This window comes from Alexandromys fortis, unplaced genomic scaffold, assembly GCF_014885135.2.
Source record: "Alexandromys fortis isolate MF-2015 unplaced genomic scaffold, M_Fortis_MF-2015_v1.1 scaffold_227, whole genome shotgun sequence".
In the NCBI taxonomy this organism is placed as follows: Eukaryota; Metazoa; Chordata; class Mammalia; order Rodentia; family Cricetidae; genus Alexandromys; species Alexandromys fortis.
The window spans coordinates 2,225,111-2,249,429 of NW_026068109.1; the positions used below are offsets into that span (position 1 = coordinate 2,225,111).

General features: G+C 49.0%; 3 protein-coding genes across 6 annotated transcripts in view; 2 read left to right on the plus strand and 1 right to left on the minus strand.

Moving 5' to 3' along the window:
* Positions 1 to 9,778, plus strand: part of Arpc1b (actin related protein 2/3 complex subunit 1B) — a 14,233-nt gene extending 4,455 nt beyond the window's left edge. For 2 of the 4 annotated variants that reach the window (XM_050124379.1, XM_050124380.1), the window contains exons 2-10: positions 3,314 to 3,390; positions 4,114 to 4,218; positions 5,045 to 5,267; positions 6,143 to 6,250; positions 7,183 to 7,389; positions 7,483 to 7,558; positions 8,524 to 8,729; positions 9,111 to 9,269; positions 9,472 to 9,778. In XM_050124379.1, coding sequence (XP_049980336.1) covers positions 3,327 to 3,390; positions 4,114 to 4,218; positions 5,045 to 5,267; positions 6,143 to 6,250; positions 7,183 to 7,389; positions 7,483 to 7,558; positions 8,524 to 8,729; positions 9,111 to 9,252 — 1,131 coding nt within the window. In that variant the 5' untranslated portion in view covers positions 3,314 to 3,326 and the 3' untranslated portion in view covers positions 9,253 to 9,269; positions 9,472 to 9,778. Of the gene's footprint in view, positions 1 to 3,269; positions 3,391 to 4,113; positions 4,219 to 5,044; positions 5,268 to 6,142; positions 6,251 to 7,182; positions 7,390 to 7,482; positions 7,559 to 8,523; positions 8,730 to 9,110; positions 9,270 to 9,471 lie in introns of all 4 variants that reach the window. The other 2 variants (XM_050124378.1, XM_050124381.1) reach the window with 2 other exon arrangements.
* A 1,109-nt stretch (positions 9,779 to 10,887) lies between these two features.
* Pdap1 (PDGFA associated protein 1) lies at positions 10,888 to 21,337 on the minus strand. Its single transcript, XM_050124383.1, has 6 exons — positions 21,199 to 21,337; positions 17,540 to 17,631; positions 16,195 to 16,302; positions 14,082 to 14,203; positions 12,554 to 12,705; positions 10,888 to 11,600 (listed from the first exon to the last, which is right to left on the minus strand). The coding sequence occupies exons 1-6, from the start codon at positions 21,209 to 21,211 to the stop codon at positions 11,542 to 11,544; spliced, it is 546 nt and encodes a 181-aa protein (XP_049980340.1). The 5' UTR covers positions 21,212 to 21,337; the 3' UTR covers positions 10,888 to 11,541.
* Positions 21,338 to 21,486: 149 nt separating this feature from the next.
* Positions 21,487 to 24,319, plus strand: part of LOC126489820 (protein BUD31 homolog) — an 11,644-nt gene continuing 8,811 nt past the window's right edge. The window contains exons 1-3 of the mRNA XM_050124384.1: positions 21,487 to 21,653; positions 22,623 to 22,759; positions 23,889 to 24,005. Coding sequence (XP_049980341.1) covers positions 23,912 to 24,005 — 94 coding nt within the window. The 5' untranslated portion in view covers positions 21,487 to 21,653; positions 22,623 to 22,759; positions 23,889 to 23,911. The remainder of the gene's footprint in view (positions 21,654 to 22,622; positions 22,760 to 23,888; positions 24,006 to 24,319) is intronic.

Sequence of the window (24,319 nt, forward strand, 5' to 3'; positions counted from 1 at the left end):
TTTTTGATGGGTAGCAGATGTACTCAGGAGATAAATAAGATGGCCTCTTTTGACAGGAGACACTCAGCATACCATTTCTACTTGTTTAAATGTGAATAGAATCTTTATCTCCTTGTGATAGTTCTGCCCTCCACTCATATGTTTCTTTTTCAAAATATTTATTTATTTATTATGTATATATACAGTATTCTCAGTACTCTGCCTGCAGGCCAGAAGAAGGCACCAGACCTCATTACAGATGGTTGTGAGCCACCATGTGGTTGCTGGGAATTGAACTCAGGACCTTTGGAAAAGCAGGCAATGATCTTAACCGCTGAGCCATCTCTCCAGCCCCCCATATGTTTCTTAATATTTGTTATTTAAACATATCATGCTGGTCATGGTGGTGCACGCCTTTGATCCCAGCACATGGGGCAGGTGAGTGGAAGGTGGGCAGATCTCTGAGTTTGAGGCAAGCCTAGTCTATGTAGTAAGTTTCAAGTTTGCCAGAACTACACAGTGAGACCCAGCCTAAAAGAAAAATTAAGCTGAGTGGTGGCGGTGCACACTTTTAATCCCAGCACTCAGAAGGCAGAGGCAGGTGGATCTCTGAGTTCGAGGCCAGCCTGGTCTGGTCTACTGAACAAGTTCCAGGACAGCCAGGGCTATACAAAGAAACCCTGTTTTGAGGGGAGGGGGTGGAAGAAAGAAAAATAAAAAAAAACCACCAGATTCAATACCCCCAGTGAGCTTTTGATTCTATGCTATACTCTCCTTTCCGCTGCTGAGTCTTGTCTTTGTTCTCCGGGTGTCAGGTGTCCCTGGCTGGAACATCCACCCAGAAGTGTTTGGGGAAATCCCCTTCTAGCCTGCAGGCTGAGGTGAAGGCTTCAAGGTTCCCAGTTCCTCCCTTATCCTAGTGCCTCAGATATCAGGAAGGTAGGGGAGGCTGCAGTAGCAGGGGCCGTGTGATTGATCTATAAAAAGAATAGGTATGTATGCTAAGTGTGCCTTGCAAGCCTGAGGACCATAGTTTGAGCTCCAGAACTTCTGTGAAAAAGCTGGGTGTGGTGTTGGAGATGGCTCATCAGTGATAAACCAGGTTCAGGACGGCTCACAGAGAACTGTAATTCCAGTTCCAGGTAATCAGACGCCCTCTCCTGGCCATTTTGGGCTTTGCACTTCCATCCTTCCACTTCACATAATTAAAAACAACAACAACAAAAAAAAAACCCAGCAGGGTGTATGGTGGCGCACGCCTTTAATTCCAGCACTGGGGAGGCAGAGGTAGACTGATCTCTGAGTTCGAGGCCAGCCTGCTCTACAGAGTGAGTTCCCGGACAACCAGGGCTATAAAAGGAACACTGTCTCAAAAAAAAAAAAAAAAAAAGAAAGAAATGACGCACATATGTGATGCCAGTTTTGAGGAGACAGACAGGCGATTTCCTGTCTCTGAAAAGCAAGATGGATGGCATCTACAGATGACACCTGGCCCATGTGCAAGGCTTTGAGTTCTTCCGTCTAGCCCGGGCCATGTGTGCAACACAACACTCGCTGAACACAGGTTTTCTGAGAGTTCACTGAGTCCCCATTCTGGGCATGGGGAGCCAGATAGAGTCCTGGTTTCTGCTGGCAGATGTGTCCTATGCCACCCCAGGAACTGTCTAGAATGTTCTTGTTGTGTCTGGAAACAAGAGGTTTTCACCAGCTAAGCAGGCCATGGGCAGGGCTTATCAAGGAGTACACCTTGGAAGGTTCATGATGCAGCTGAGCCCAGATGAACTGACAAAGGGAGTAGGCACAAGCCGTGTGTGTGTGTAGGTGTCTGAGTGAAGAGTATTACAGGCTGAGCGAACAGCTAGTGAAGAGGGCCGAGGCAGGAGCATGTCCATGTGGCTGAGGGTTAGCTTGTAGGGTCAGAGAAGGTGTGTCTTAGTGAATAAATTGAGGCTGGGAATCATGCATATCTTGGAACAAAAGCATGGTTTGTCGCCTGGCTTCAACATACCTTAAAAAAAAAAACAACTATCTACTTACTAGATTGTGTGTTCATGCTTGTGCCAGGCATGCATGTGGAGGTTACAGAACAACCTGAGGAATTTGGTTCTCCCGTTCCATCATGTAGGTCCCAGGGATTGAACTCTGGTCGTCAGATTTGGTGGCAAGTGCCTTTACCCACTGAATACATCCATCTAGACTGATGGACCCCTTCCTGAGCACCCCCCTCTGTGCTGCATCTTTTGTTGGTATTAGACAGCATCTCTTGTAGTCCAGACTAGCCTGGGATTCACTATGCTGAGGGCTTTGAATTTGCGATTATTCCCCTGCCTCTGCCTCTTGTCACCACACCCAGTTTATGTGGTCCTCATGAATGCTAGGCCAGCACTCTGCCAACTGAGCTACATTCCCAGCCCTGTTTGTTTTCTGAGACAAGTTCTGGGTAGCCCAGGGTGGCCTTGAACTCATGACCACCCTGACTTACTCTTACCGTAGCTGGAGTTACAGGCACGTGCTGTCAGGCCGCAGAGGGGTGCGGGCGGGGTGGGTAGGGTTACTGTTGTCTTATGCTGATGAGGAAATGAGGTTCAGAGACAGCAGGTAGCATGCTCTGGGTCACACGGCTGGCAAACAGGGCCTTGATGCCCGTCCACTCTGGATCCCTCCTGACTCTGGGGAGATGACTGCGGGATGGGCAGAACAGGGGCTGGGGGGAGTGACTTCTGGGTATGTTGGGATGGGTATCTTAGTGGAGAGAGAACGGAGGGGACAACAGAGCAGCTCTGAGGCATGAAAACGTGGATAGGAGTGGCACGTCTAGCAGGATGTCTGAGAAGCATGGTGAGTGCTCAGGGGGAGGCCAGGCAGGGCTGGTGGGGAGCCTGGAGGCTAGCCTCAGAGACCTCTGAACCCGAGTGGGGATGAGGGTGGGGAAGCCCTAGAATGTCATCTGTTTTATCTGCCTGGCCTGCTTTGTGCAAGGCTTGGGAAGGGAGCTAGGCTCTGTTTGAAGTGGAATATGGGGCTCTTTAATTTTTATGATGTGCGTGTGTTCTATGAAGAAACTAAGGTGATTGATGACAAGCATGTGTGGTTCAGGGTCCCAGGCCCCACTCACATAGTCATTGCCTTCAATTCCAAGCTCTGTTCCAAACCCATCTTTTGTTCTCTAGAGCCCAGGACATTTGTGACACCTGCTTTTTTGGGATGAGGAACATTGGGGCTCAAGGAGAGGGTGTAGTATGCTTCGCCAGTCAGGAGACTAGGGTGACCCAAGCTGCTTCTCTACCAAGACAGGGCACAGCTGACGCATATTCTGTCCCCTCCCTGGGTCCAGGAGACAAGTGACTATGGCCTACCACAGCTTCCTGGTGGAGCCCATCAGCTGCCATGCCTGGAACAAGGACCGTACACGTGAGTGCTCACTTTTGCAAGGGTGGCCTCTTGAACTGGGATTAGTTGGGACGAGCTGGGGACAATGGGGTGACAGAATAGTGAAACAGCTTTGAGAGGTGGGGTGCAGTCAGAATCCACACCTTGGGCCTCCGTGCTTAAGGCAAGTGCTTGCTCCTGGAATGGGGTCAAGAACTGAAGAGCAAGCTGGGGGGGTGGGGGCAGGCAGGTAGAAAGGGAGATGTTGGCATATTGGGTGGACAGTGGTTTAACAGCCTGGGTCTCCTGGGACAGTCTGGAGGGTAGTGGAAAGAATTAGGATGAACAGCACAAAGGACAGGGTGTGGTGGTACACACCTGTCATCCCAAAACTTAAGAGGCTGAGGCAGGGGGGTTGTAAGTTTGAGGCCAGGCTGAGCTACATAGTGATACCTTTCTCCAAGCAACAAAATGGGCCAGTGGGATGGCTCCGCATTGCTTGCCAAGCCCGATCAGTTTGCTCTCCAGGACCCACATACTGGAGTGCTCTCAGTTGCCCTCTGACCTCCACTCACGTACTGTGCACACCCAGCCGTACACACATGCACGGCTGTGGGATGATGGATGAGCAGCTCCAGGGTCCTGAAATTGCTGTGGGGAAATTCAGGAGATGGGTCCAGGCATGGGGTGGCCCAGCAGGACATGAGGTAGGAAGGGTGGGCACCCATGCCACTGCCTCCCTAAAGTCATGCCTGTCTCCTACAGAGATCGCCATCTGCCCCAACAACCATGAGGTACACATCTATGAGAAGAGTGGTGCCAAGTGGAACAAGGTTCACGAGCTTAAGGAGCACAACGGGCAGGTGACAGGTGGGTGAGGACCCCCCTCTTGAGGAGGCAAAGGGACAGAGCAGGTCCAGGCAGAGCTGACTACTCACTCGCTCTATTAGTGGGAGTAGTCTGGGTTGCAGAGAAAACAACCCTCTTCAAACTGACTTAGGGACCATAAAGACGGCTCAGCTGATAAAGGGACTTACTTGAGTTCCATCCCCAGACCTCACAAGGAAGAGAACCAGTTCCTGCACGCTGTCCTCTGACCTCCACAGACTACCATATACAAACACAAATACATTTTTAAAATTAAAAGTCAAATTGGTGCCAGGCGATGGTGGCGCACGTCTTTAATCCCAGCACTTGAGAGGCTGGCGGATCTCTGAGTTCAAGGCCAAGCCTGGGCTACAGAGGGAGTTCTAGGACAGGCTCCTAAGCTACAGAGAAACCCTGTCTCGAAAAACCAAAACCAAACAAACAAAAAGTCAAATTGTCTTCAGTGGTAAAAAGATTGTAGACTTCCCAAGGGGCTAGATCCAGCAGCTCAGCATTACTAGGACCTATCTCTTGGCTTTATCTCCAGAATGTTTGGGATTATTTTGTGGAAATTGGTAGTCCCCTAATAAGCTTCAGTAGTCACCCCTAGAGTGTGTTAGGGGAGGGGGATGCTAGTGAGTGGAGATGTGGCTCAGCAGTCCAGCACTTGCATAGAATTCCCCGGTCAGGGGCAGGGGGCTAGAGGCATGTCTTGGTAGTAGCACACTCGTTAGTTGGAGCAAAGCACTAGGCACCATAGTTATACGGCTAGGCATGGCCACTGTAGCTTGGGTGGCTTTAGCTTGTGTCCTCTGACCCTGTCCTGCAGGTATCGACTGGGCCCCTGAGAGTAACCGCATTGTGACCTGTGGCACAGACCGCAATGCCTATGTGTGGACACTGAAGGGCCGCACATGGAAACCCACACTGGTCATCCTGCGGATCAACCGAGCTGCCCGCTGTGTGCGCTGGGCCCCCAATGAGAACAAGTTCGCGGTGGGCAGTGGCTCCCGTGTCATCTCCATCTGTTACTTTGAGCAGGAGAATGACTGGTGGGTGCTTTGTCGGGGCCAGAGGAGGCTGGGGGTGGGAGAGTCCAGGGTGGGGTAGGGGTGCAAGGTCAAAATGGCCCCAGAATGCAGCAATGAAACGCGAAGACTCTTGCTCCCATGACTCCAGGGAAATCTGTCCTGAGTCTCACTGGGGAGGCAGATGGTCTTTTACTGTGGTCCCACAGCTCTGACTTGACACAGAGCACACCAGTGCTACTTCGGGGGACACTCCAAGCCCTTTGCACACACTGCCACCCACTTTCAGGTGTGCCATACTTCAAGGGCCACTCACAAACACCAAGCCCAGGATGGTTTCAAGTTCAGTGTAGAGCATGGTGACCCTGAACTTGTGGTCCTCCTGCCTCTGCCTCCCTAGTCCTGGGATGACAGGCATGCATCACCATGCCTGATTTATGCAGGGACAGGAATGGAATGGAAGACTCCATGAATGCTGGACAAACACTCCACCATTTGAACTACATCTCCAGCCGTAGGGAATTAAAACCTAGGGTCTCCTGCATGCGAGATAAAACTCTGCCACCGAACTACATTGCAAGCCCTAGTTTTGGTGGAGACAGCATCTTGCTAGCTAAGGCTACCCTTGAATTCAATTCTCTAGTATTTGTGTGCACCAGATGCCTGTCCCAGCCAGTGTTGGAGGACAAGGACAGCTTTGAGTCTGGAAAACCAGAATTCAAATCCCACCCTAGCCACAGAACCATGCGATCTGCAGTTGGTGGTAGCAAGTTCTCACCTCAAAAGGAACCCAGTACATCACTGCCTGGAGTAGGCACTCAAGTGTTGATGCAGTAGTGCCCCCGGGACACTGCTGTCCATGTCACCCACCTGCTTGCCTTTCTCACCCATGTGTGTAGGTGGGTGTGCAAGCACATCAAAAAACCCATCCGCTCCACCGTCCTCAGCCTTGACTGGCACCCCAACAACGTGCTCCTGGCTGCCGGCTCCTGTGACTTCAAATGCAGGTAAGCTGGACATCCACCTGAGATGGAACCCTAGCCGAGCAATAGTAGGGACTGAAGGATGAAGAACCTCAAGCGCCTCCTCCTAGACCAACTCCTGTGCTACCAGCCAGGCCCCCTGGGGAACCCCGAGGCATCAGACAGGATTTTCACCCCCATGGCCTGCTAGCACCCCAGGATAGAGTCTTAGCAAAACTTGTCCCTTGCTGTCTCTTGAATGTCAGCAGGGTCCCCACAAGTCCTCCTCGCCCTCATACAGCTGTCCTGATTTCTACTAAAGGAGAATGGTGTTTAGTGTAAAATTCCTACTAAGGTACAAATGACTGATAACCTGGTTACTTACGGCCCTATAAACTCTCTTGGTCACTGAACCCAAATTCCTCCCAAATCTCTGAATTCTCACCTGGGAAACTATAGGCCTATAGTTTCCTGATCCAGGGCCCAGAGATTGTAGCTTCCCATGAGGCTTTAGGTTGATAGCTAGGGAGCTGGTCTGTTGGCCCCACCCGTTTTTGTTTTCATGAACTGGTGCCTTGCGGTTATAGCTCAGGCTGTCCTCAAACTTATGGTCTTCTATTAAGGGTGTTAAACAGGTGGATCAAGAAGAGTTTAGTATGTGTGGGAATGGTGTTGTGGGGCCAAGAGGAGGGCAGTATTGGAGCACAGGAGCTGTTGTAGCCACAGTCTAGCCTGGCAGGGACTGGGACACCTCCTAGAGCCATCTGTAGCAGTTATGAACAGTCACCTTTCATGTTAGGGTTCCATGGGTGCTGGGAGGTCACAGGACTCTGAACTAGGCCTCCCAACCTGGCCCCATCTTGGTATATAGAAGGCAGAGGCTCAAGCCTGAATACAGCAGTCCTGCAGAGTCAGGTCTGGGACCCACAGACTTGGGGGAGGATCCCCTTCTCAGGCCCCTTTGTTTTCCCCAACAGGATCTTCTCTGCCTATATCAAGGAGGTAGAGGAGCGGCCAGCCCCGACACCATGGGGCTCTAAGATGCCCTTTGGGGAGCTGATGTTTGAGTCGAGCAGCAGTTGTGGCTGGGTGCATGGCGTCTGCTTCTCGGCCAATGGGAGCCGTGTGGCTTGGGTCAGCCATGACAGCACTGTGTGTCTGGCAGACGCTGACAAGAAGATGGCGTGAGTATGGGAACAGAGGTGGGGAGGACAGTGGTAAATGAAGTCCAGAGCAGGAGTGAAAGGGACAGCATGGCTGACCCATTTCTCTTTCAGTGTTGCAACCCTGGCCTCGGAAACCTTGCCACTCCTGGCCATCACCTTCATCACAGAAAATAGTCTAGTGGCAGCGGTAAGTGGCCTTTGGGGATACAAGGGCAGAGGCCAGTAAGTAGTCCCTTTTCACTCAACCTTCCCTCCCTCCTGCATCTGTATATTATGTATAACCGTCTGGGTTATGCTGTACTAACAAAATTTTCCAGCTCTGTGTGGCATGACAAAAGGGTATAGGGTCTCACTATGTTACCTAAGCTAGCCTTCCCTTTTCCCTCTGAGTTCTCTAGGCTTGCCTTTAGTTCTGTAACCCAAGCCAGCCTCCTGAGTAACTGGGATTGCACGTTCTTGCTGGCACATCTATCCAGTGTGGATGTTGGGGAAAAGGGGGGGGGGTGGCGACTCTGACCCTGAAGACTTCATTTCCAATGCTTCCCCAGCTGTCTTGAGTGTAGAAGAGTCCTAGAATCGTGCCCTAACATCTTTGCTTACAATGACCAGTGCAAATGACAGGGTCATACCTAACTGGAAAGGTATGTGGCCTATGGGATTGCTCTGGGAGTGAAAGCACTTGCTGCCCACTCTGATGACTCCAAGTTCAAGTCCTGGATCCCACATAGTAAAAGGAGAAAACCAACTCTCACAGGTTGTCTTCTGACCTCAACGTGCACCCATACACCAAATTAGAAGCAGGCCCGCGGGAATGAACTAAGAATCACTAAGTGTCCCGAAACCTACTGTCCCTTCTGCCCACTATTAATATGGAGGTTGCCAAGTTTGCTTTCTACCTGGAGGGTCACCCAATGAAAGGGCCCCAGACATGCCTTGCATAGTGGAGGAAGGGCAGCCTTTTTAACTATGCCTACTTGATACATCTGAGGCTGAGGTCCCTCTCTCTGGGTCTTGGTCTATCTTCCAGCTGGGGCATTGGTCTCCTGGTAGCCAGATGCCCTCATGGTCATGTTCCACCTCAAACCTCAGTTTCCCTGTTTTAAAAGTCCCTACCTCAAATGATGCTTCAATAGTACTCCTGTCCGTTCTCAGGGCCACGACTGCTTTCCTGTGCTGTTTACCTATGACAGTGCTGCGGGGACATTGAGCTTTGGTGGTCGGCTGGACGTGCCCAAGCAGAGCTCCCAGCGTGGCCTGACAGCCCGTGAACGCTTCCAGAACCTGGACAAGAAGGCCAGCTCTGAGGGTGGTGCAGCCACGGGCGCTGGCCTAGACTCACTGCACAAGAACAGTGTCAGGTGCTTCTGCAGACACTGGAGAACGCTAGGCTGGGGTGGGAGCCAGAGGGAGGTGGGGCTGGAACAGCACAATGCTGGAGGAGGTACTAGGTAGAAGCAGGCTACACTCACATAGTAGGAACTCTCTTAGCAGCCAGCCTAGCTTTACTTGTGTGCCTGGCAGGACTTGCCTAGGCATGATGGGGCCTCTAGGATGTTGCAGTGACTGGTGGGCTTCCTGGGAGTGGGTCCCTTCCTAGATTCCTTCCAAGTGTGAGAGATCCTCCAAAACCCCAGAGCCACAGGGGTCTACCCTGTAGCATACTAGGTATCAGGGACTCTGCATTCTTTTTACACTCGGGCTTGACCTTGTCTAGGTCTCAAGGTTCTTGTTCTTTGTAGTTTTCATGGGAATAGGTCTGGGCACTTGTGGCCAGCAAGCCAAGCCTCTAAACCCAATATTCCTACAGTCAAATCTCAGTGCTCAGTGGAGGCAAGGCCAAGTGCTCGCAGTTCTGCACCACAGGCATGGATGGTGGCATGAGCATCTGGGATGTGAAGGTAAAGCTGCCCCTGCACCCCTTCCCTCTTTTCTCCTTGGCAGCTGCCCCCGGGCCTGGGACGGGGAATCATTTTCTGACCTATGTGGTTGCATGCCCTTCTGTTGGGATTAGGACTCTGCCCTCTTTTGTGCTGGGGCTGAGATGGGTGTGGGGCGTCTGCAGGACAGTGGAGAACCATCCTGTTCATTCTCTACTTGCAGAGCTTGGAGTCAGCCTTGAAGGACCTGAAGATCAAATGAGCGGTGGAGTGCCACCCTCAACCCAGCTGCTGGGAAAGAAGGAAAGGGGCTGGGGAGGCTAAGGGTTGCTTTGCTGAATGCTTCTAGGGTGCCAGTATGGGGCTGCTCCCCAAGAAGGGAGAAGACAGGTAGGAACTTTCCTACCTATTTAAGGAACATGTTAAAGAAATGCTTTTACCTGTTGCTTAAAAAAAGAAAAAAGCCCCTAAGCATAATGCTGGTCATGAATCGCTTCAGAATATGGGGTAATAAACACACCAACTGTGGACAGGCCTGTGTCTCAAAAAAGCTGTATGGGTGTTGGCTGCTGGAAAAAATACTGGCCTTCTCTCCTAACTGCGCTTCAGGTCAGATTCTAACAAACGTACACATTACTCCGGATCATAATGGAAATCTTTTATAATGTAGGCAGCTGATTTTTGGCAGATGTTCATTGGTTTTTTATACAGTCTCCTATTTCTATTTTAGCCTGAGACCTTTTGTCACATGCTTTGGGTTACCAGCATCTGAGCTGGCAAATTCCATCAAGGATTTCCTAATGGGGAAAAACCATCATTCTGTAAGACATTATTACCCTAACAGCCCCAAGCCATACGAGCTCTTGATTCAACCCGGGTCTCAAGAGTTTGCAAGACAGTCAGATTCTATGCTAAAGGCCATTCATGGTTCTCCTTCAGATGGGCAAAGGGCTCCACCAACCCTCAACCACACTCTGCTAAATAGCTACCACCTTCTTTGGCCCTGAGAGAGACTTCCCCTCTAGAGGCTATTAATCAGACTTAGGCCCAAGGGTGTATGGTAGAGATCGCTAGGAATGGACTCAATGCCATGCCATCATGTTGCTTGATCCTCTGGCAACTGCACCACCCCTATTTGTACCCTGACACACCCATAGACACCCCCCCCACACACACACACACAGAAGCTCCCTGATCTCTGGGGATGCACAAAGGACAATGCCATTCAGGTGAAGCATCCTGCTCAGATGGGGACAGGACATGAGCCTTTCACTGGTCCTGAATGCACAAATAACTCACTGGCTGTGTTACATGTCTGCTGCTTCAATGGCCATAATGCTAAGGATCAAGTTGGTAGCTTAGGCTGTGGTGAGTGCTGGGCATTACCTTTGAGAGATTCCTTCTAGCAGAGGATTAGGAAATCGACAGGCAGGCAGTACCTGGAGGTCCACAGGGGAAGCTCAGCACTTCTCTTGTCTGCTGTAGGTTGAGTACTCACTCTATTCTGATACCGAGATCTAGGCCCTGCACCTTGTTTGGTGGCTGTTTTCCCATGTAGGCATGTGCCCTGAACCCTGCTGGTACCTGTCATGAGCAAAATTAGGGTACAGAGGCCAGAAGACAAATTGTCATACAAGGATTACGATAATGTTGTTTAATCTGCCAAATATACAAGTTGAATTTAAGGAGCGTGTCTTGTCTGGGTGATGCACAGTAACCAGAGGTTTCTTGAAATGATCAATGGGTAGAGTTAAAAATGGCTACTAGCCCTGACCAGGTGAATGGAAAGGGGGCAGAACAGGTCAGAGAGGAGAGGCCTCATTGGACGGAACTGGCCAGGCACAAACCTCGGACCCTTAGGGGCACAGGCTTCCTGACAGCCCCTGAGTGAGCACCCAGACAACAATCTGGGCTGGTTGTCATCAACTCCCACAGCAGCTGCCTGCTGACTCTAATTCTCCCCCCCTCCCCCACGTGCAATCTACTGGACAAATGGAATCTCTTTACCCCACTTCCCAGGCACCCCTTAAAAACAGCAAAAACATTCAAATGGTTATGTATGAAATGCTGTCCTGCATCTTTCTGTCTCAAAGATAGCAGCTTGCCCCTCCCCCCAGACCCCCCCACATCCCCTGAACAATTTCTGTGCCAAGATGAAGAGGAGGCCCCAGGCCGTGGGGGCTCCTGGCCATGAGGGGCTGCTGCAGCGGCGCCAGGGCACAGGGTGGGTGAGACATGGCAGAGGTCCTGGCGGCACGGCCCAGTTCCTCGGCATCTCCTCCCACAGGCCAGCTTACTTATTCAGGGAGAGTGACTGCATTCGTTTTCCTGACAAAGTTGCGTCATCTTTTGCTGAAGGATTGGAAGGGAAGGGTGGGGATTAGAACACAGCAAAAACAACTCCCACATCCCTCTGAATCACAGGGCTTTGGGACCAAGGCCTCAGAAAACATTTTGTGCAAACTGGCTAACAGATAGGAAGAGAGCCAAGAAGGATCCAGGCTGCCACCTGAGGAAGAGGATTTCTGCTAAGGCCGCATGGCCCAGATTCCTGTTACACTTGAGTGGCCGTCACTGCCCTGTCAAAAGCTGCCTGTCCATTCAGGCCCACCAACATATGGTCTGGTGAGAACTTCTGGCATCCCTGGCAGAACCCTGCAATTCTAACCTTCGTGTATGTCTAATGTCTTAAGTCAGCAAAAATACCTAGCTACATGTCAAGTTCTTCCTTGCTTAGAGTTTGGGAAGCCGAATGAGTTAGGATAACTAAGCATAGGAAAGGGATGGATGCCCCAATGAGTTCATAGTTCTAGGTGTCAGTTTCCTAATAATTCAGTAAATAGGAAAGAGAGCTAAGGGCGCTCATAGCCATCCTTGCCTCCTTTCCCATGGAAGGTCTCAAGTAAAGTGTTTCCCTATACTAGACACCCCAAGGCCTGTGAGAACCTAGATAACCTTTAGATGGCCAGGTGAGGAGCGGACACAGGTATGATGCCTGGCATCTTTTTCTTTTATATAGCTCCACCATCTCAAGCCCCTGAAAGGATGGTGGCAACTTCAAAGACCTGAGCTGCCTCTCAAAGGCTGCCTGCTGCTGAAGTCAGTGACTGTTAGATAATGCTCTACTGATCCCAACCCTCATCTACTCCATGATGGTGGGCAAGAGTATCTATTTCCCCCAGAGATCGCATGGCTTTACTGGGTCACATGGTGATCAGGCAGCTGTCATTCCTTAGCCCCTCCCACGTCCTACCTAGAACCAAGCAGGTAACTGCACCCAGAGCCAACAACAGACCTGGACCTACCTTTCCTCTCCTCTTCTTTCTTTCTTGCTGCTTCCTCTCGCTGTTTCCGGATGATTGCCAGCCGGGCAAGATCAGCCTTGGCCTGCTCTGTCTTCCCAGCCAAATGCATCTTCATGTAGCGCTCTTTTGCTTTCTGCTTTTCGATTTCTTCTCTGTTTGTATAAAATGTTGTCATGGGCTAGTTTTCCCACCACAGTTAGCTGGGCTAGACATGGGAGTAAGCACTCAGGTACAAAGGAAAAGGAGGGTACGCTCTGGTTCCAAGTGTCTCTGTGGACACCCCCCAAACAAACAGAGGGAATGGGCCCAGAAGGCAAACCTGTGAGAACCTTGGCACAAGGGACAATGATGATGTCTGAAAACCTGAGTTTAGTGGCCAAAATGAGAACGTGGAACTCAAACGGAGTGCACTGTGTTTCAGACAAGATAATCATAACCAAAAAGGTACAGGGCAGGGAATGCAAGCCACAAATGATGGGAAAGAGACAGAACCTGTCTTCAGGGCAGTCTTACAGTAGCTTACGTGTACCTCCCAAGCAGGTTAACCCCCCTCAGGTGGGGTGTGAGAACAAAAGCAGGATTCTATGGGACAAGGGTGTGGTCAGTAATCAACCGTCTAAATAGAGTGCGAAAGGCCATCAATCTCTGTGGTTCTGACTAGGAGGGCTGTCTAACACAGGAGAACACAGGGCTCCATTTGCACTGGAACCTTGGAGGAGTCAAATAGCAAAGGAGGAAAGAGCCTTGCCTGGCAGGAGCAGCAGAGGGGCTTTCTGGAGGCCTTCCCAGTCCACAAGGCTGGGTAGTAATAGGAAGCAAAGCATGGGGGACTGCTTTAAGGGGATGGATGAGAAACTCAGCCAGCTAGGGCTCGATGGGGAAATACTACACTCAGGAGAATAGACAAGACACCTACTATGGAGGTGTGGAGACAGCACAATTGGGTCAGCAGGTTCACCCTGACAGGGATGTGCCAGACTGAAATGTCTCTTGGCTATTCAGGACTAACCAAGCTGCTTCAAGGTTCTGCAGGGCCCCTACAGTGAAGGCCAGGTACTGGCAGCTGGCTTTCATGATCATCAGTTCTGCATCTCTGTTGGGCAGAGATGCAAGTTTTTGATTTGAGGCCCAAAGAGGAAAGTAACCTATCCATGGCTGCTCGATGAAGTGGCAGAACCCTGGTGGGCACTAGAGCCTTTCTGCTCTGGAAAGAACAGCCCAGCCTGCTGGGTTTCTCTGAGTCAATCACAAAAAGGAAACTAATGGAGGGGTATAGAAACAGAGTCCTCCACAGCCCCAATCACAACCAAACCCCCTCTCTGAGGAGTTTGGAAACATGTTCTTTAGTCATCCTGGGATTTGCACAGGTGGTAGGCTGGAATCCTAGCTGCTTTCAGTCTGTTAAAAGGCCAGAGGTTGTCTCCTCTTGGGAAGTCAATGAGGCTGTAGGTGTGGCTAGAACACAGAGTGCCTACTTTGGGGCCCTAGTGTGTATGCTTAGGTTGCAGGTCCGCGCAGCAGACATTACCGTTCTCTCCTTGAAAGCTCCTTTGGCCCATCCAGATCCAGTTGTGTGACCTTCTTGGTTGTCTGTGCCACCCGGTTGGGGTTTTCAATGTCAATGAGCCCTTCCACACCTTTTCGCTTTTGCTAAGATAGAGCAGGAATATTAGAGGTTAGGTCTTGGGGTGCCTCAGAAGGCCAGCCCACCACCTCCCAAGAGCCCATCAGGATGGGAACAACACTTTAGTGTACCTCAGCAATCTGGAAGGGGCAAGGAAAATGAGTGCATACAATCAAAGCCCAGCCTGTGTCAGGCCCCAGCATCCTGGCAGCTCAGGCTTCAGTAAGTTGCCCAGAGAGCAGAGAGCAGTACTGTTCTATTTCAATCTGTCTCTAGAAGCAGCTTCCCATGCAATTCTAAGCCTGATTTTCCCTATAATGACCACATGCTGGGTTCTAGGGCAGGGTGAGCCATGGTGTTGCAATTCCTGCCCATCTTAGCTTTGAGTAGGAAATATGACACCAGGATGAAGGAGATTTTTGGATCACATGTCTAAGGAGCTAAGCCATCCTATCTGGAGAGGCCCAAGAAACAAGTTTTACAGTAGGTTTGCTTAATCACGAGCTTTATCAAAACTAGTTTTTCTCCTCAAAATGACCAAGAAGAAATTCCAAGTGTCTATATTCAATTTGAATACCTCTTTCTATAACATGCAGCCATCCAAGACAGCTTGACCTGAGAACAACCCTCACCATGATAGGTTGAATGGGGTAAAGGTGGTTGCTGCAAAGCTTAATGTCTGATGACAAGGACCTATGATTTCTGCAGTTTGTCTGACCACACATACACTATGGCATGCTTGTACACCCATGATAACCCTCTTCACCATAAATTTTAAAACATAAAAAAAACCTTGATATCCCTCTCTCCTACTTTCAAGACATCCACAGTTGCCCCCGCCCAGTCCCTATGCAGTAAAGCCAATATCCTTATGTAACTATAGAGATGCCCTTGACCACTAACTCACAGCTCCCGTTTCTGCTCTTCAAACATACAGAGCTTGTTCTCATCCCAGGGCCTTTCTACTTACTAGTCTGTCAACTGCTCTGCCTAGCATCTGTTGTTTGTTTGCTTGTTTTAACCTGGCTTGTCACAAACCACCTTACTAGCACAATGCCAGTTCAAGTACCCTCTATCACATCTATTCATAGGATTTCTCAGTTTGAATTTTTACTTTACTTTCATTACATGTTCCTATTAGATTATGAATCCTTAAGAACAAGAACTTTTAGCCAGGCAGTTGTGGCACACACCTTTAACCCTAGCACTCAGGAAGCTAAGGCAGGTAGATCTCAGTGAGTTCAAGACTAGGTCTACAAGACCTAGTTTCAGAGAAACCCTGTCTCAAAAAAAAAAAAAAAACAAAAAAACCAAAAATCAAAACAAAACAAAAAAATACACCAAAACCAACCAACCAACCAACCAAACAAACAAACAAAAAAACCCCACCAAAACAAAAACCCAAAACCAAACCAAAAACAAGAGCGTTTGAGCTGGGTGGTGTCAGCACACGGATCTCTGAGTTCAAGGCTAGCCTGGTCTAGAGTGAGTTCTAGGACAGGCTCCAAAAAACAAACCCTGTCTTGAACCCCACCCCCTCAAAAATCACATCAAGAGCTTTTGGTAATCAATGTGTCCTCAAAATTTGTAGATGTCATGTCACTTCACACACAGGCAGCAGAGACAGGATAGATTATAGGTTATATAGCAAGTTTGAGGCCAAGTCAGGATACACAAGACCCTGACTCAAAACAAAACAAAAACAAGAGGGCCAGAGATAGCTAGGCAGGTAAAGAACTTGCCTTGCAAGCCCGACAACCTGACTTTGATCCCTGGAACTCACATCAAAGTGGAAGGGGAGTAGTTGACTCCACAGCCAATCTCTGACTTCCTATGCCAGCATGGTATGTATGTATGCTCCTCCAATTAAAAACCTAACAAACTGGGCATGGTAGTACATGCTCATAAACCAAGCACTTTAGGAGGTGGAGACAGAATCGTCAGGAGATCATAACCGGGCTAGATCATGTGAGACCGTGTCTCATCTGCCCATAGAATGGGTATGGCCTGCAGTCACCTGGTAGTCATCATCTTCATCTTCACTCTCATCTGAATCTAGAGACTTCTTATCTTTTTTGGGGTCACCTGAAGCCCCATCTCCACCTTCTTCTTGTTCATCTTCTTCCTGTTTCAGAAATGGACAACCTGCAGAATCAAAAATGCAAAACAGACCCCCGAGAATGTAACACCCATGACTACCCCCTCACTATGGACCGTCACATTAAATCCTTGGAAGACTCAGGTCAACTATGACAAGGGTCCTAACTCTGTGACCCCAGTAACTCAGCATCATGGACCACCAGAGACCAGTCCTTTAATCCAGCAAAGCCTCTAATACAGCCACAAAAGACCCCGATTCTCTTCATAGCCACCTTGGTCAGTCCAGGGAGCAGCTGATCTCACAAGGTGAGAAAGATCCAGATGTGGGTTGAAAACTGTGCCTGCTCAGTTGGTACCCGCAGCATGCAGCTGCCAAAGTGACTTTCCTGGTTTTATGTTCCCACAGTCACGCCTGCCCACAAACTCCCTTTAGCATCCAATGCCCAAGACCACATATTGACAGGCTAACTGCTTCTACTCCTTCTGTCTCAAAACTCCCCTCCAAATCACCTGGAAGAGCCCACATTATGACTTATAACTGTAATCTCAGCACACAGCAATAAGGCAGAAAGATTGCCAAGAGTGCAAAGCCAGCCTGGGCCAAATAGTGAGATCCTGTCCCCAAAACCAAATTTAAAAAGCCCCAATAAAAACCTTATGTCCATCCTCTCTTAACACCTACCCATACATTCTCCAAGGTCCCATGCAAATGCCAGCAACTCCACAAAGCCCTACCAGATTCCCCAGCTAGATATGGCTCCTCCCTTTCTCAGGGTTGGGGTAGGAGAGGGGGCTGTCTGTACCCTTAGGCCCTTAATCAAGGTGTAGGTACTCAGTATTACAGGAGATGCAATTAATAGTGGACTGGACAGGGTATCCTGGGCCCAGAGGAAAGAGAACTACTAGTTCAGCTTGGACTGGAGGAGGACAGGCAACACTAGTAAGAGTCACAGTAGCAGTGATGCTGGACAAAGTCAAGAGCAATGCTGAGGGTGTGGGAAGGCAGCCCTCCCTATGTGGTTCCAGGAAATCAGAGCTGTAGATGGACAGTGGCAGGTAGAGGGAAAGCCTCTACAAGGAAGGCACATAGGACCAAGAGTGGAAGCCACTAAGGCAACTGCTTATTGGTCCAATCACACCTGCCACCTGCTGCCCTTCCCACCCCATGTGGTGACTTTTCCTGGAGAACAGTCCTCTCCTGTCCTCCCCAATAGCCAGAAGCAAGGCACCACGCAGGCCCACTGGATCAGACATGTACTCACGTTGGCCTTCTGCTTCTCAGCCTGCAGCTGAGCATCGATCTCCTCAGGGCTTGTATACTGTCTCACCCGGCCTTTGTGGCCTCCCTTTCTACCTGCACAAAGATCAGAAGTTCAGGAAGGTGAGAGAGAAGGCTGCCATTTTTGCACTGACCCCAGGAGGCTGTATGCTTGAGACAAAGGAAACTTCACCTACCCCCACCAAGTACAGTGTTCCCCTCAAAAACAAAAAACAAAACAAAACAAAACAAAAGTAGCAGCTTATGACACTAGGTGCACAAATCGCCGGATGTAGGTTCCTAACAAGACCTGAGGTGAGGAAAGTAAGGAGGAGTCTGACTGAATCCTGTTTTCTTAAAATCCTTAGTCCTTGCAGTCCAGACGGCAGAGGCAGGGAAGATATAGACAGTTCTAGGCTAGCCTGGTCTACATATGGAGTTGCAGGCCAGGCAGGGCACATAGTGAGAGACCAAGTAGAGAAGCATAAAACATGTATGCCTTTTCTGGCATAACAAAGCTTTTAACGTTAGTATCACTCTGTCACAGCTCATCTGATCCTTAAAACAAAGGTACAATACAAAAGCCATTGCTGGTTTTCTACCACAGGGAAGGAGACTTACTTACTGTCAAGCAAAGTGCAAAAGAGGAAGAATTCTGAAGCCTAAATCTCTGGGTACTAGCTTTATCATTTCCTAGATGTGTGGCTCTCTGGGCAAGTATACACTTTCCTAAAGCCTCGGGGGTTTTTTCCCCCAAAAAGGCTGCCATGGAAATAAACTGGTTACCATTCAAAAAGCAGCAGGGCAGGGCATGGTGGCACATGCCTTTAATCCCTGCACTGAGTTCTGGGGCAGCCAAAGCTGTTACATAGAGAAACCTTGTCTCAAAAAAACAAATTAAAAAAAAAAAAAGGAGGGGCTGGAGAGATGGCTCAGTGGTTAAGAGCACTGACTGCTTTTCCAGAGGACCCGGGTTCAATTCCTACCACCCATATGGCAGCTCACAACTGTCTAAAGATCCAGTTGCAGGGGATCTGACACCTTCACACCAATGCACATAAAATAAAAAGTTAAATAAACCTTTTTTTTTTAAAAAAAGAAAGCAACTGGAATTGTGAGTGGCATTGGATAAGACACAAAATGTCTGCTAATCTGTTCTAATACCCTGCTTAGTAGAAAAACATAAGGTACCACTGGCGCCGTAAGTGAACTGTCACCAATAGCAGCAGAAAGAATGAATATTCCACGTTTATCTTGGTGATATGAAGAGAATACTTACAGGGGTAAAAGCCCAAAATAGCCAGGTGATTGCATGATTGGGAGCCAGAGGCAGGCAGATCTCTGTGAGTTAGTTTAAGGCCAGCCTGGCCTACAGAGAGAGTGCCAAGACAGGCTCCAAAGCTACAGAGAAACCCTGTCTCCAAAAAAAAAAAAAAAAAAAAAAAAAAAAAAACCAAAATATACCAGCAGAAATTCTGTGTTCATTCTGTGTTCAGAATTAAACTAAACTAGCAAATGGGGCTGGGGCTGGAGATGGCTCAGCAGTTAGGAGCACTAGCTGCGAGACAGTCCTGTTTGGTTCCCAGCACCTACATGGCAGCTCAAAATCATCTGTAACTCCAGTTCCAGTGTGTTCCAGTGTCCTCTCCTTACTCACATGGTGCATTGACATACATGCAGACAAAAACGCCTCACTCACACAAGAAAAATTAAACTGGCAAAATTAATGTTGAATACAGATCCAACAACAGCAGTCTTAACACTGACTTGGACTATCTGTGACAATTCATCTAAGAGGTTAAGTTCCGTACTCTGATGCTCTAGGAGAACACTAGCCCAGCTCCTGCTAAAGCTCATCTTACAGCTGGGTGGCAGCTCCTGGGCAACATGACCTCTCTGGATTTCCCAAAGCCCCTTGCTGTGAGTAGAGAATCTGTAATTAGTCAGCCAGAACCACTCCAAGCTCTAGAGAACACTGCAGAGACACTGATTTCCTAGACAGCAGCTGCAGAGCTGTAATTGGGCTGCCACAGCCTACACCACCCATTTTTAATGACTACCTGAGTTCCCAAGGGTACCTAGGTATGCTCATGAAAGGTCTATTGTGAGATGCCAAGCTTGCCATTCAAAACAGCTGGGCGGTGGCACACACACCTTTAATCCCAACCCACGAGGCAGAGGCAGAGGCAGGTGAATCTCTGTGGGTTCAATCTGGTCTACAAAGAGCTCCAAAGGACAGGCTCCAAAGCTACAGAGATACCCTGTGTCAAACCTCCCCAACAAAAACAAACTAACGGGAAAAAAAAGCCCTAAAAACACCTCTTCTTGCCTTCTTAATATTCCAGATAGTGGTAACAACTCAAAACGGGTCATTATAGGCCCTTATTCCCTACACTTCTCTATGGGATACTGACCTTAGCTTGGTTCACAGTATGAAGAAAAAGAACTTGTCTCTTGCTCTTGGGGAATTTTTCTTAAAAAAATTTGTTTATAGTTGTATCATATTAACCCAAGCCTTGTCTGCCTGCAGGGCTTTTCACAAATCAAAAGACTAAATGAATTAGGCAGTATTTCATATTTAGGACAGAGAAACTGGAATCCGCAACCTTGGAGTCAAGAGTTCTGGAGCTGGAAAGGTTCCTTTGCCTCTCACAGATGAGAACGAGGAACAAAAGACAGTGAGTGTTCTTCCAGACACAGAATAAATCGGAAGAGAACTAGGTTTAGCCGCACTTGGCTCTGTAAAGCCCAATGTCTGCATATTGACAGGAAGCAATTTAGGCTTGAAAAAGTTCCAGGCAGATGTTCCTGTAGGCTCACTGAATTAACTGGCTTAACACGTGAGCTCCCAACATTAACAGAACATCTGTTCGGTGCCAAGAGCTAGCCAGGTCCTTAGTGCGATCTCTTCTATCGTCCCAAACTCAATTCACACCCGTGTAGTTCAGGTCTTGTTTAAGGCTACAGAATTAGGATGTGATATATCTGGTATTCGAACCCCCGATTCTACTGTCTTTTGGGGGCTTGCCTGGGCAGGGACACTAGACTGAGTACGGGACCCCCCAGTTTACGCCTCGAAACGGAACAAGAGGTAGAGATATAATAAATGTCTCCCCCTTTGGCAACGACAAAACCGAGACACAAAGAAAGTTAGGCGACTGGCTCAGAGACGCATCCTTAATGGCTACCGTGCAAGGAGCGAGTAAAAGCAAGGTGGGCCAGAATCCACATCATTAAGTCAAGGTCTTATTATGAGGCAGGCGTGGCCGAGTTGGAGCCCCACAGAACCCACACTTTGCTCGCGGCGGACAGGCTCCGCACCGCGGGACACGGTGACTCAGTCTGAGGCCGGCCAAGTGGGAGGACAATTCCAGACGCTCGCCAGACTCCGAGGACCGACTCCTGGGTCCCCTTTTCCTCGAGGGCGAGGACCTAACGCCCGGGAATTTCTTAAAATCCCCGATGGCGAGGCTCTCGACAACTGCGATCCTGTTTCCCAGGCAGGACAATTGAGCGTCGAGGCCCACGCTGGGCTGTGAGGCGGCGGGGATGGCCTCCTTCGGCGCGGATCTCCTAGAGGTCCGCGGACTGAGGGGACACTGGCAGCCCATCCACGGCCGCCCCTAGCGAAGTCACGCGAACCACGCGCGCCCACTCCCTCACCTCCTTTGGGCATCTCGGCTCCGGCTGCTGCAGCGGCGGCGGCGCCTCGAACTGACACCGGAACCGGAAATGCCTTGGGATCGACTTCTTCCGTCCAGGGCAGCGCCTACCCGCACGCCGCCGCCGCCGCTGCGAGGAACGGGGACCTCACCGAGGCCGGGAAGTCTTGCGAGTTGCCTGATTTTCTGGCCCGACCGCTTGCTGCCTGGCAACCGGGCTCCCTGGGATCCCGGTGCGAGGAGACGCGTAGCTGTGCCGGCCACCCCTACAGAAAGTGAAAAGAAAAGGGTCGTAGGACTTCCGAAATTCTACAAAGGCAGTGTTTAGACACCTAGGATGACGCAATCTCCGCGCGAGGTGGGCGGGGTCCCGCGAGGGTACTTATTCTGAAGAGTTTCTCACCGGGGCGGAAGTCGTCAATAAAGCAGCGGCGGCCGTAGATGCTTGGTCTTCCGGTGAGTGTTTCTTTCCTCTGTTCTCGAGTACTGTCTCTTTGGCAACGGTTACGGCCAAGGAGATCTTAGCCGCGTAAGCGGCAGAGGCTAGAGTACCTGATAAATGGGTATCTTTATCGTTCTGCACAGGGTATGGAGGATTTGAGGCGCTTTCTTTCTCAGCCCCCCCGCCCCCATCGTTTTCTCTTCCTGGACCGTTTTCTAAATACTGCCAGTTTCTCAGATGCTGGTCTATGAATTTCCCCCACTGTTTCTTCAGTAACATCCCTCTCGTTCACCTCTTCTCCCGAACTCTGTAAAGCGCTCAACACCTCTTTGCTTCTAATATGTTCACCTCGTTTTACCATTCTCCTGACCCGAGACTCTTCCCGGTTGAATTCTCCTGGGTCGGGAGAAAGTGATTCTGTGGTGAGGCTGCGCGCCCTAGGAAGGACTCGGACCATGCACCTCTTCACTTTAGTGCTGGGAGAACCAGTACAAAGACCACTGATGGGGAAGTCTGCCAGTTCTCGGCTGTGTGACCCTGAGTACACCTCACTGTTTTGAATTCATTTGTAAGACTGTTAAGGAGAGGTGTATGGGGGGGGGGGCGTGATTGTAAAGCTCACTCACCACACAGTGGGTGGGAGGGCATACATTTGGAAGACAGGAGTCGGTTGTACTTAATAATAAGTACAACCAGTAATAAGTGGACAGGATTCTCTTTGCCAGCTAGAAAGCTTAATGCAATTTGAAAGGATGCTTTTTGCCTTTTAGGTGATTAAAGGCTTGGTGGCTCATGCCTTTAATCCCAGGAAGCAGAGGCATGTGGATCTCTGAATTTAAGGCAGGCCTGGTCTACATTCCAGGACAGCCAGGGCTACACAGTGAATCCCTGTCTTCAACACAAAAAAAAAAAAAAAAAAGGAAAAGAAATTTTTCTATTATAATGTTTGGTCGGGTAATCTGCTCTCTGCTCTCATTTTACAGATAAGACAGAGGACCAATGAAGAAATTTGATCTTCCCAAAGTCACAGAATATTGGTGAATCAGGTCAAGAGCACAGGATTGTAACTGCAAAGACCAGGGAGGGATTTTTATATATTCTCATAGGAAAGAGTTTGAAGGTATTGTGCTTTTTATATCTATGTTTTCACCTTTAAAACTGCCACCCTTAGATTCTTCACTTAAAGACTTTAATTGTAATTGACTTGCAATCTATTTTTAATAATGATCCCATAAGGTATATCTTATTATACTTATTTTTAGAGGTGAGAAAGTGAAAATTTCTTTTTTTTCTTTTTGAGACATACTGTCACAGCTAGATTGCTAGATTGGCCTCAAAATCACCATATATCCAAAGCTAGCCTTGAATACCCCCTGATTCTTCTGCCTCCAACCTATAAGTGTGTATAGCCATTCACATCTAAAGGCTATGTAGCTGTCTGGGTCCTTCTGAAGAATAATCTACTGTGGGCATACTTTTGGTTTTGGATGCAAGCCAAAGTAACAAATAGCTAGAGAGAAGGGAGGAAGTAGACGGCAAAGTGTATAGGCGGAAATCTACTGGGGAAGCTGCTTTAAAGCATCCAGCTGAAGTGAGTGCCCAGTAGAGTTCTGGCCATAGTGTCCATCAGATGAGATTCCAAGCAAAAAAAAAAAAAACTGCTGAGATAATGTCATCAGATGTGCTGCTCACAAAATCCAACAAAACTGACTGGGGAAACTGAGGCAGTCAGCTCAAGTTCCCATGGTTGAAGTTCCAGGTTCTCATTTCTACGGTAGACACTCTTATATGGTGAGATAACAATACTAACTGTTGGAAACAGAGTACCTTCCAGCAGATTCCAAGGCCATGGTGTTTTCACTCTCGGTCTGTTTTGCTGTTCTCATTCCTCCCTGTGTAGAGCTGGGAACCTTTTTGGGGGGCAGCCCGTGCCCAGATAAAGGACTGGGGAGGATACTGAGATACATGTGCTTGGCTCTGAAATAGGGGGTGGGGAGCCAACTTCTAGAGGTGCTCAGAAAACACATATACATGACTTACTGACATAACATACAGTACACTTCCTGGGCTTGACAGACGTGAAAAGCAAACAGAGCTGCAATGTGAACTCAGGAGTCTGGATAGGAGTCCGTCCCTTCATGGAGCTACGTAACTGCTCTTGCTGCTTTCCGTAAATGAATGTGCATCCGGAATGGCTGCCAAAGTCCTCTGGCAGTCCAAGACTCAGAAAGCTCTTGACTTTCTTCTAGATCTTTACAACTCTTGCTGGAAAATGCCCAAAGTCAAAAGAAGCCGGAAAGCTCCTCCAGATGGTTGGGAATTGATCGAACCAACACTGGATGAACTAGATCAAAAGATGAGAGAAGGTAAGTGGTAGTGTCCTAACTGGGTAGGTTGGATGTAGGAGGCTCAGGTGCCTCCAATGATAGACAGACAACTGTGAGATGAGGCTCATTGCCAACTGGTCAAGTTCTGTTTACTTATCAGCTCAGAATGCTCAAAAGTCCTGAAATAGGATTATTAGCGTTCATATTTCTGAGAGAAAGATCAGGTATCTTTTTCACTTTAAGTGTTGTCTTGGAGACAGGGTCTCACTATATAAATTTTTTTCATTACTTTTGACACAGTGTTTCTACATAGATCAGTAGATCAGGCTGGGCCCAAGCTCATACAGAGCTGT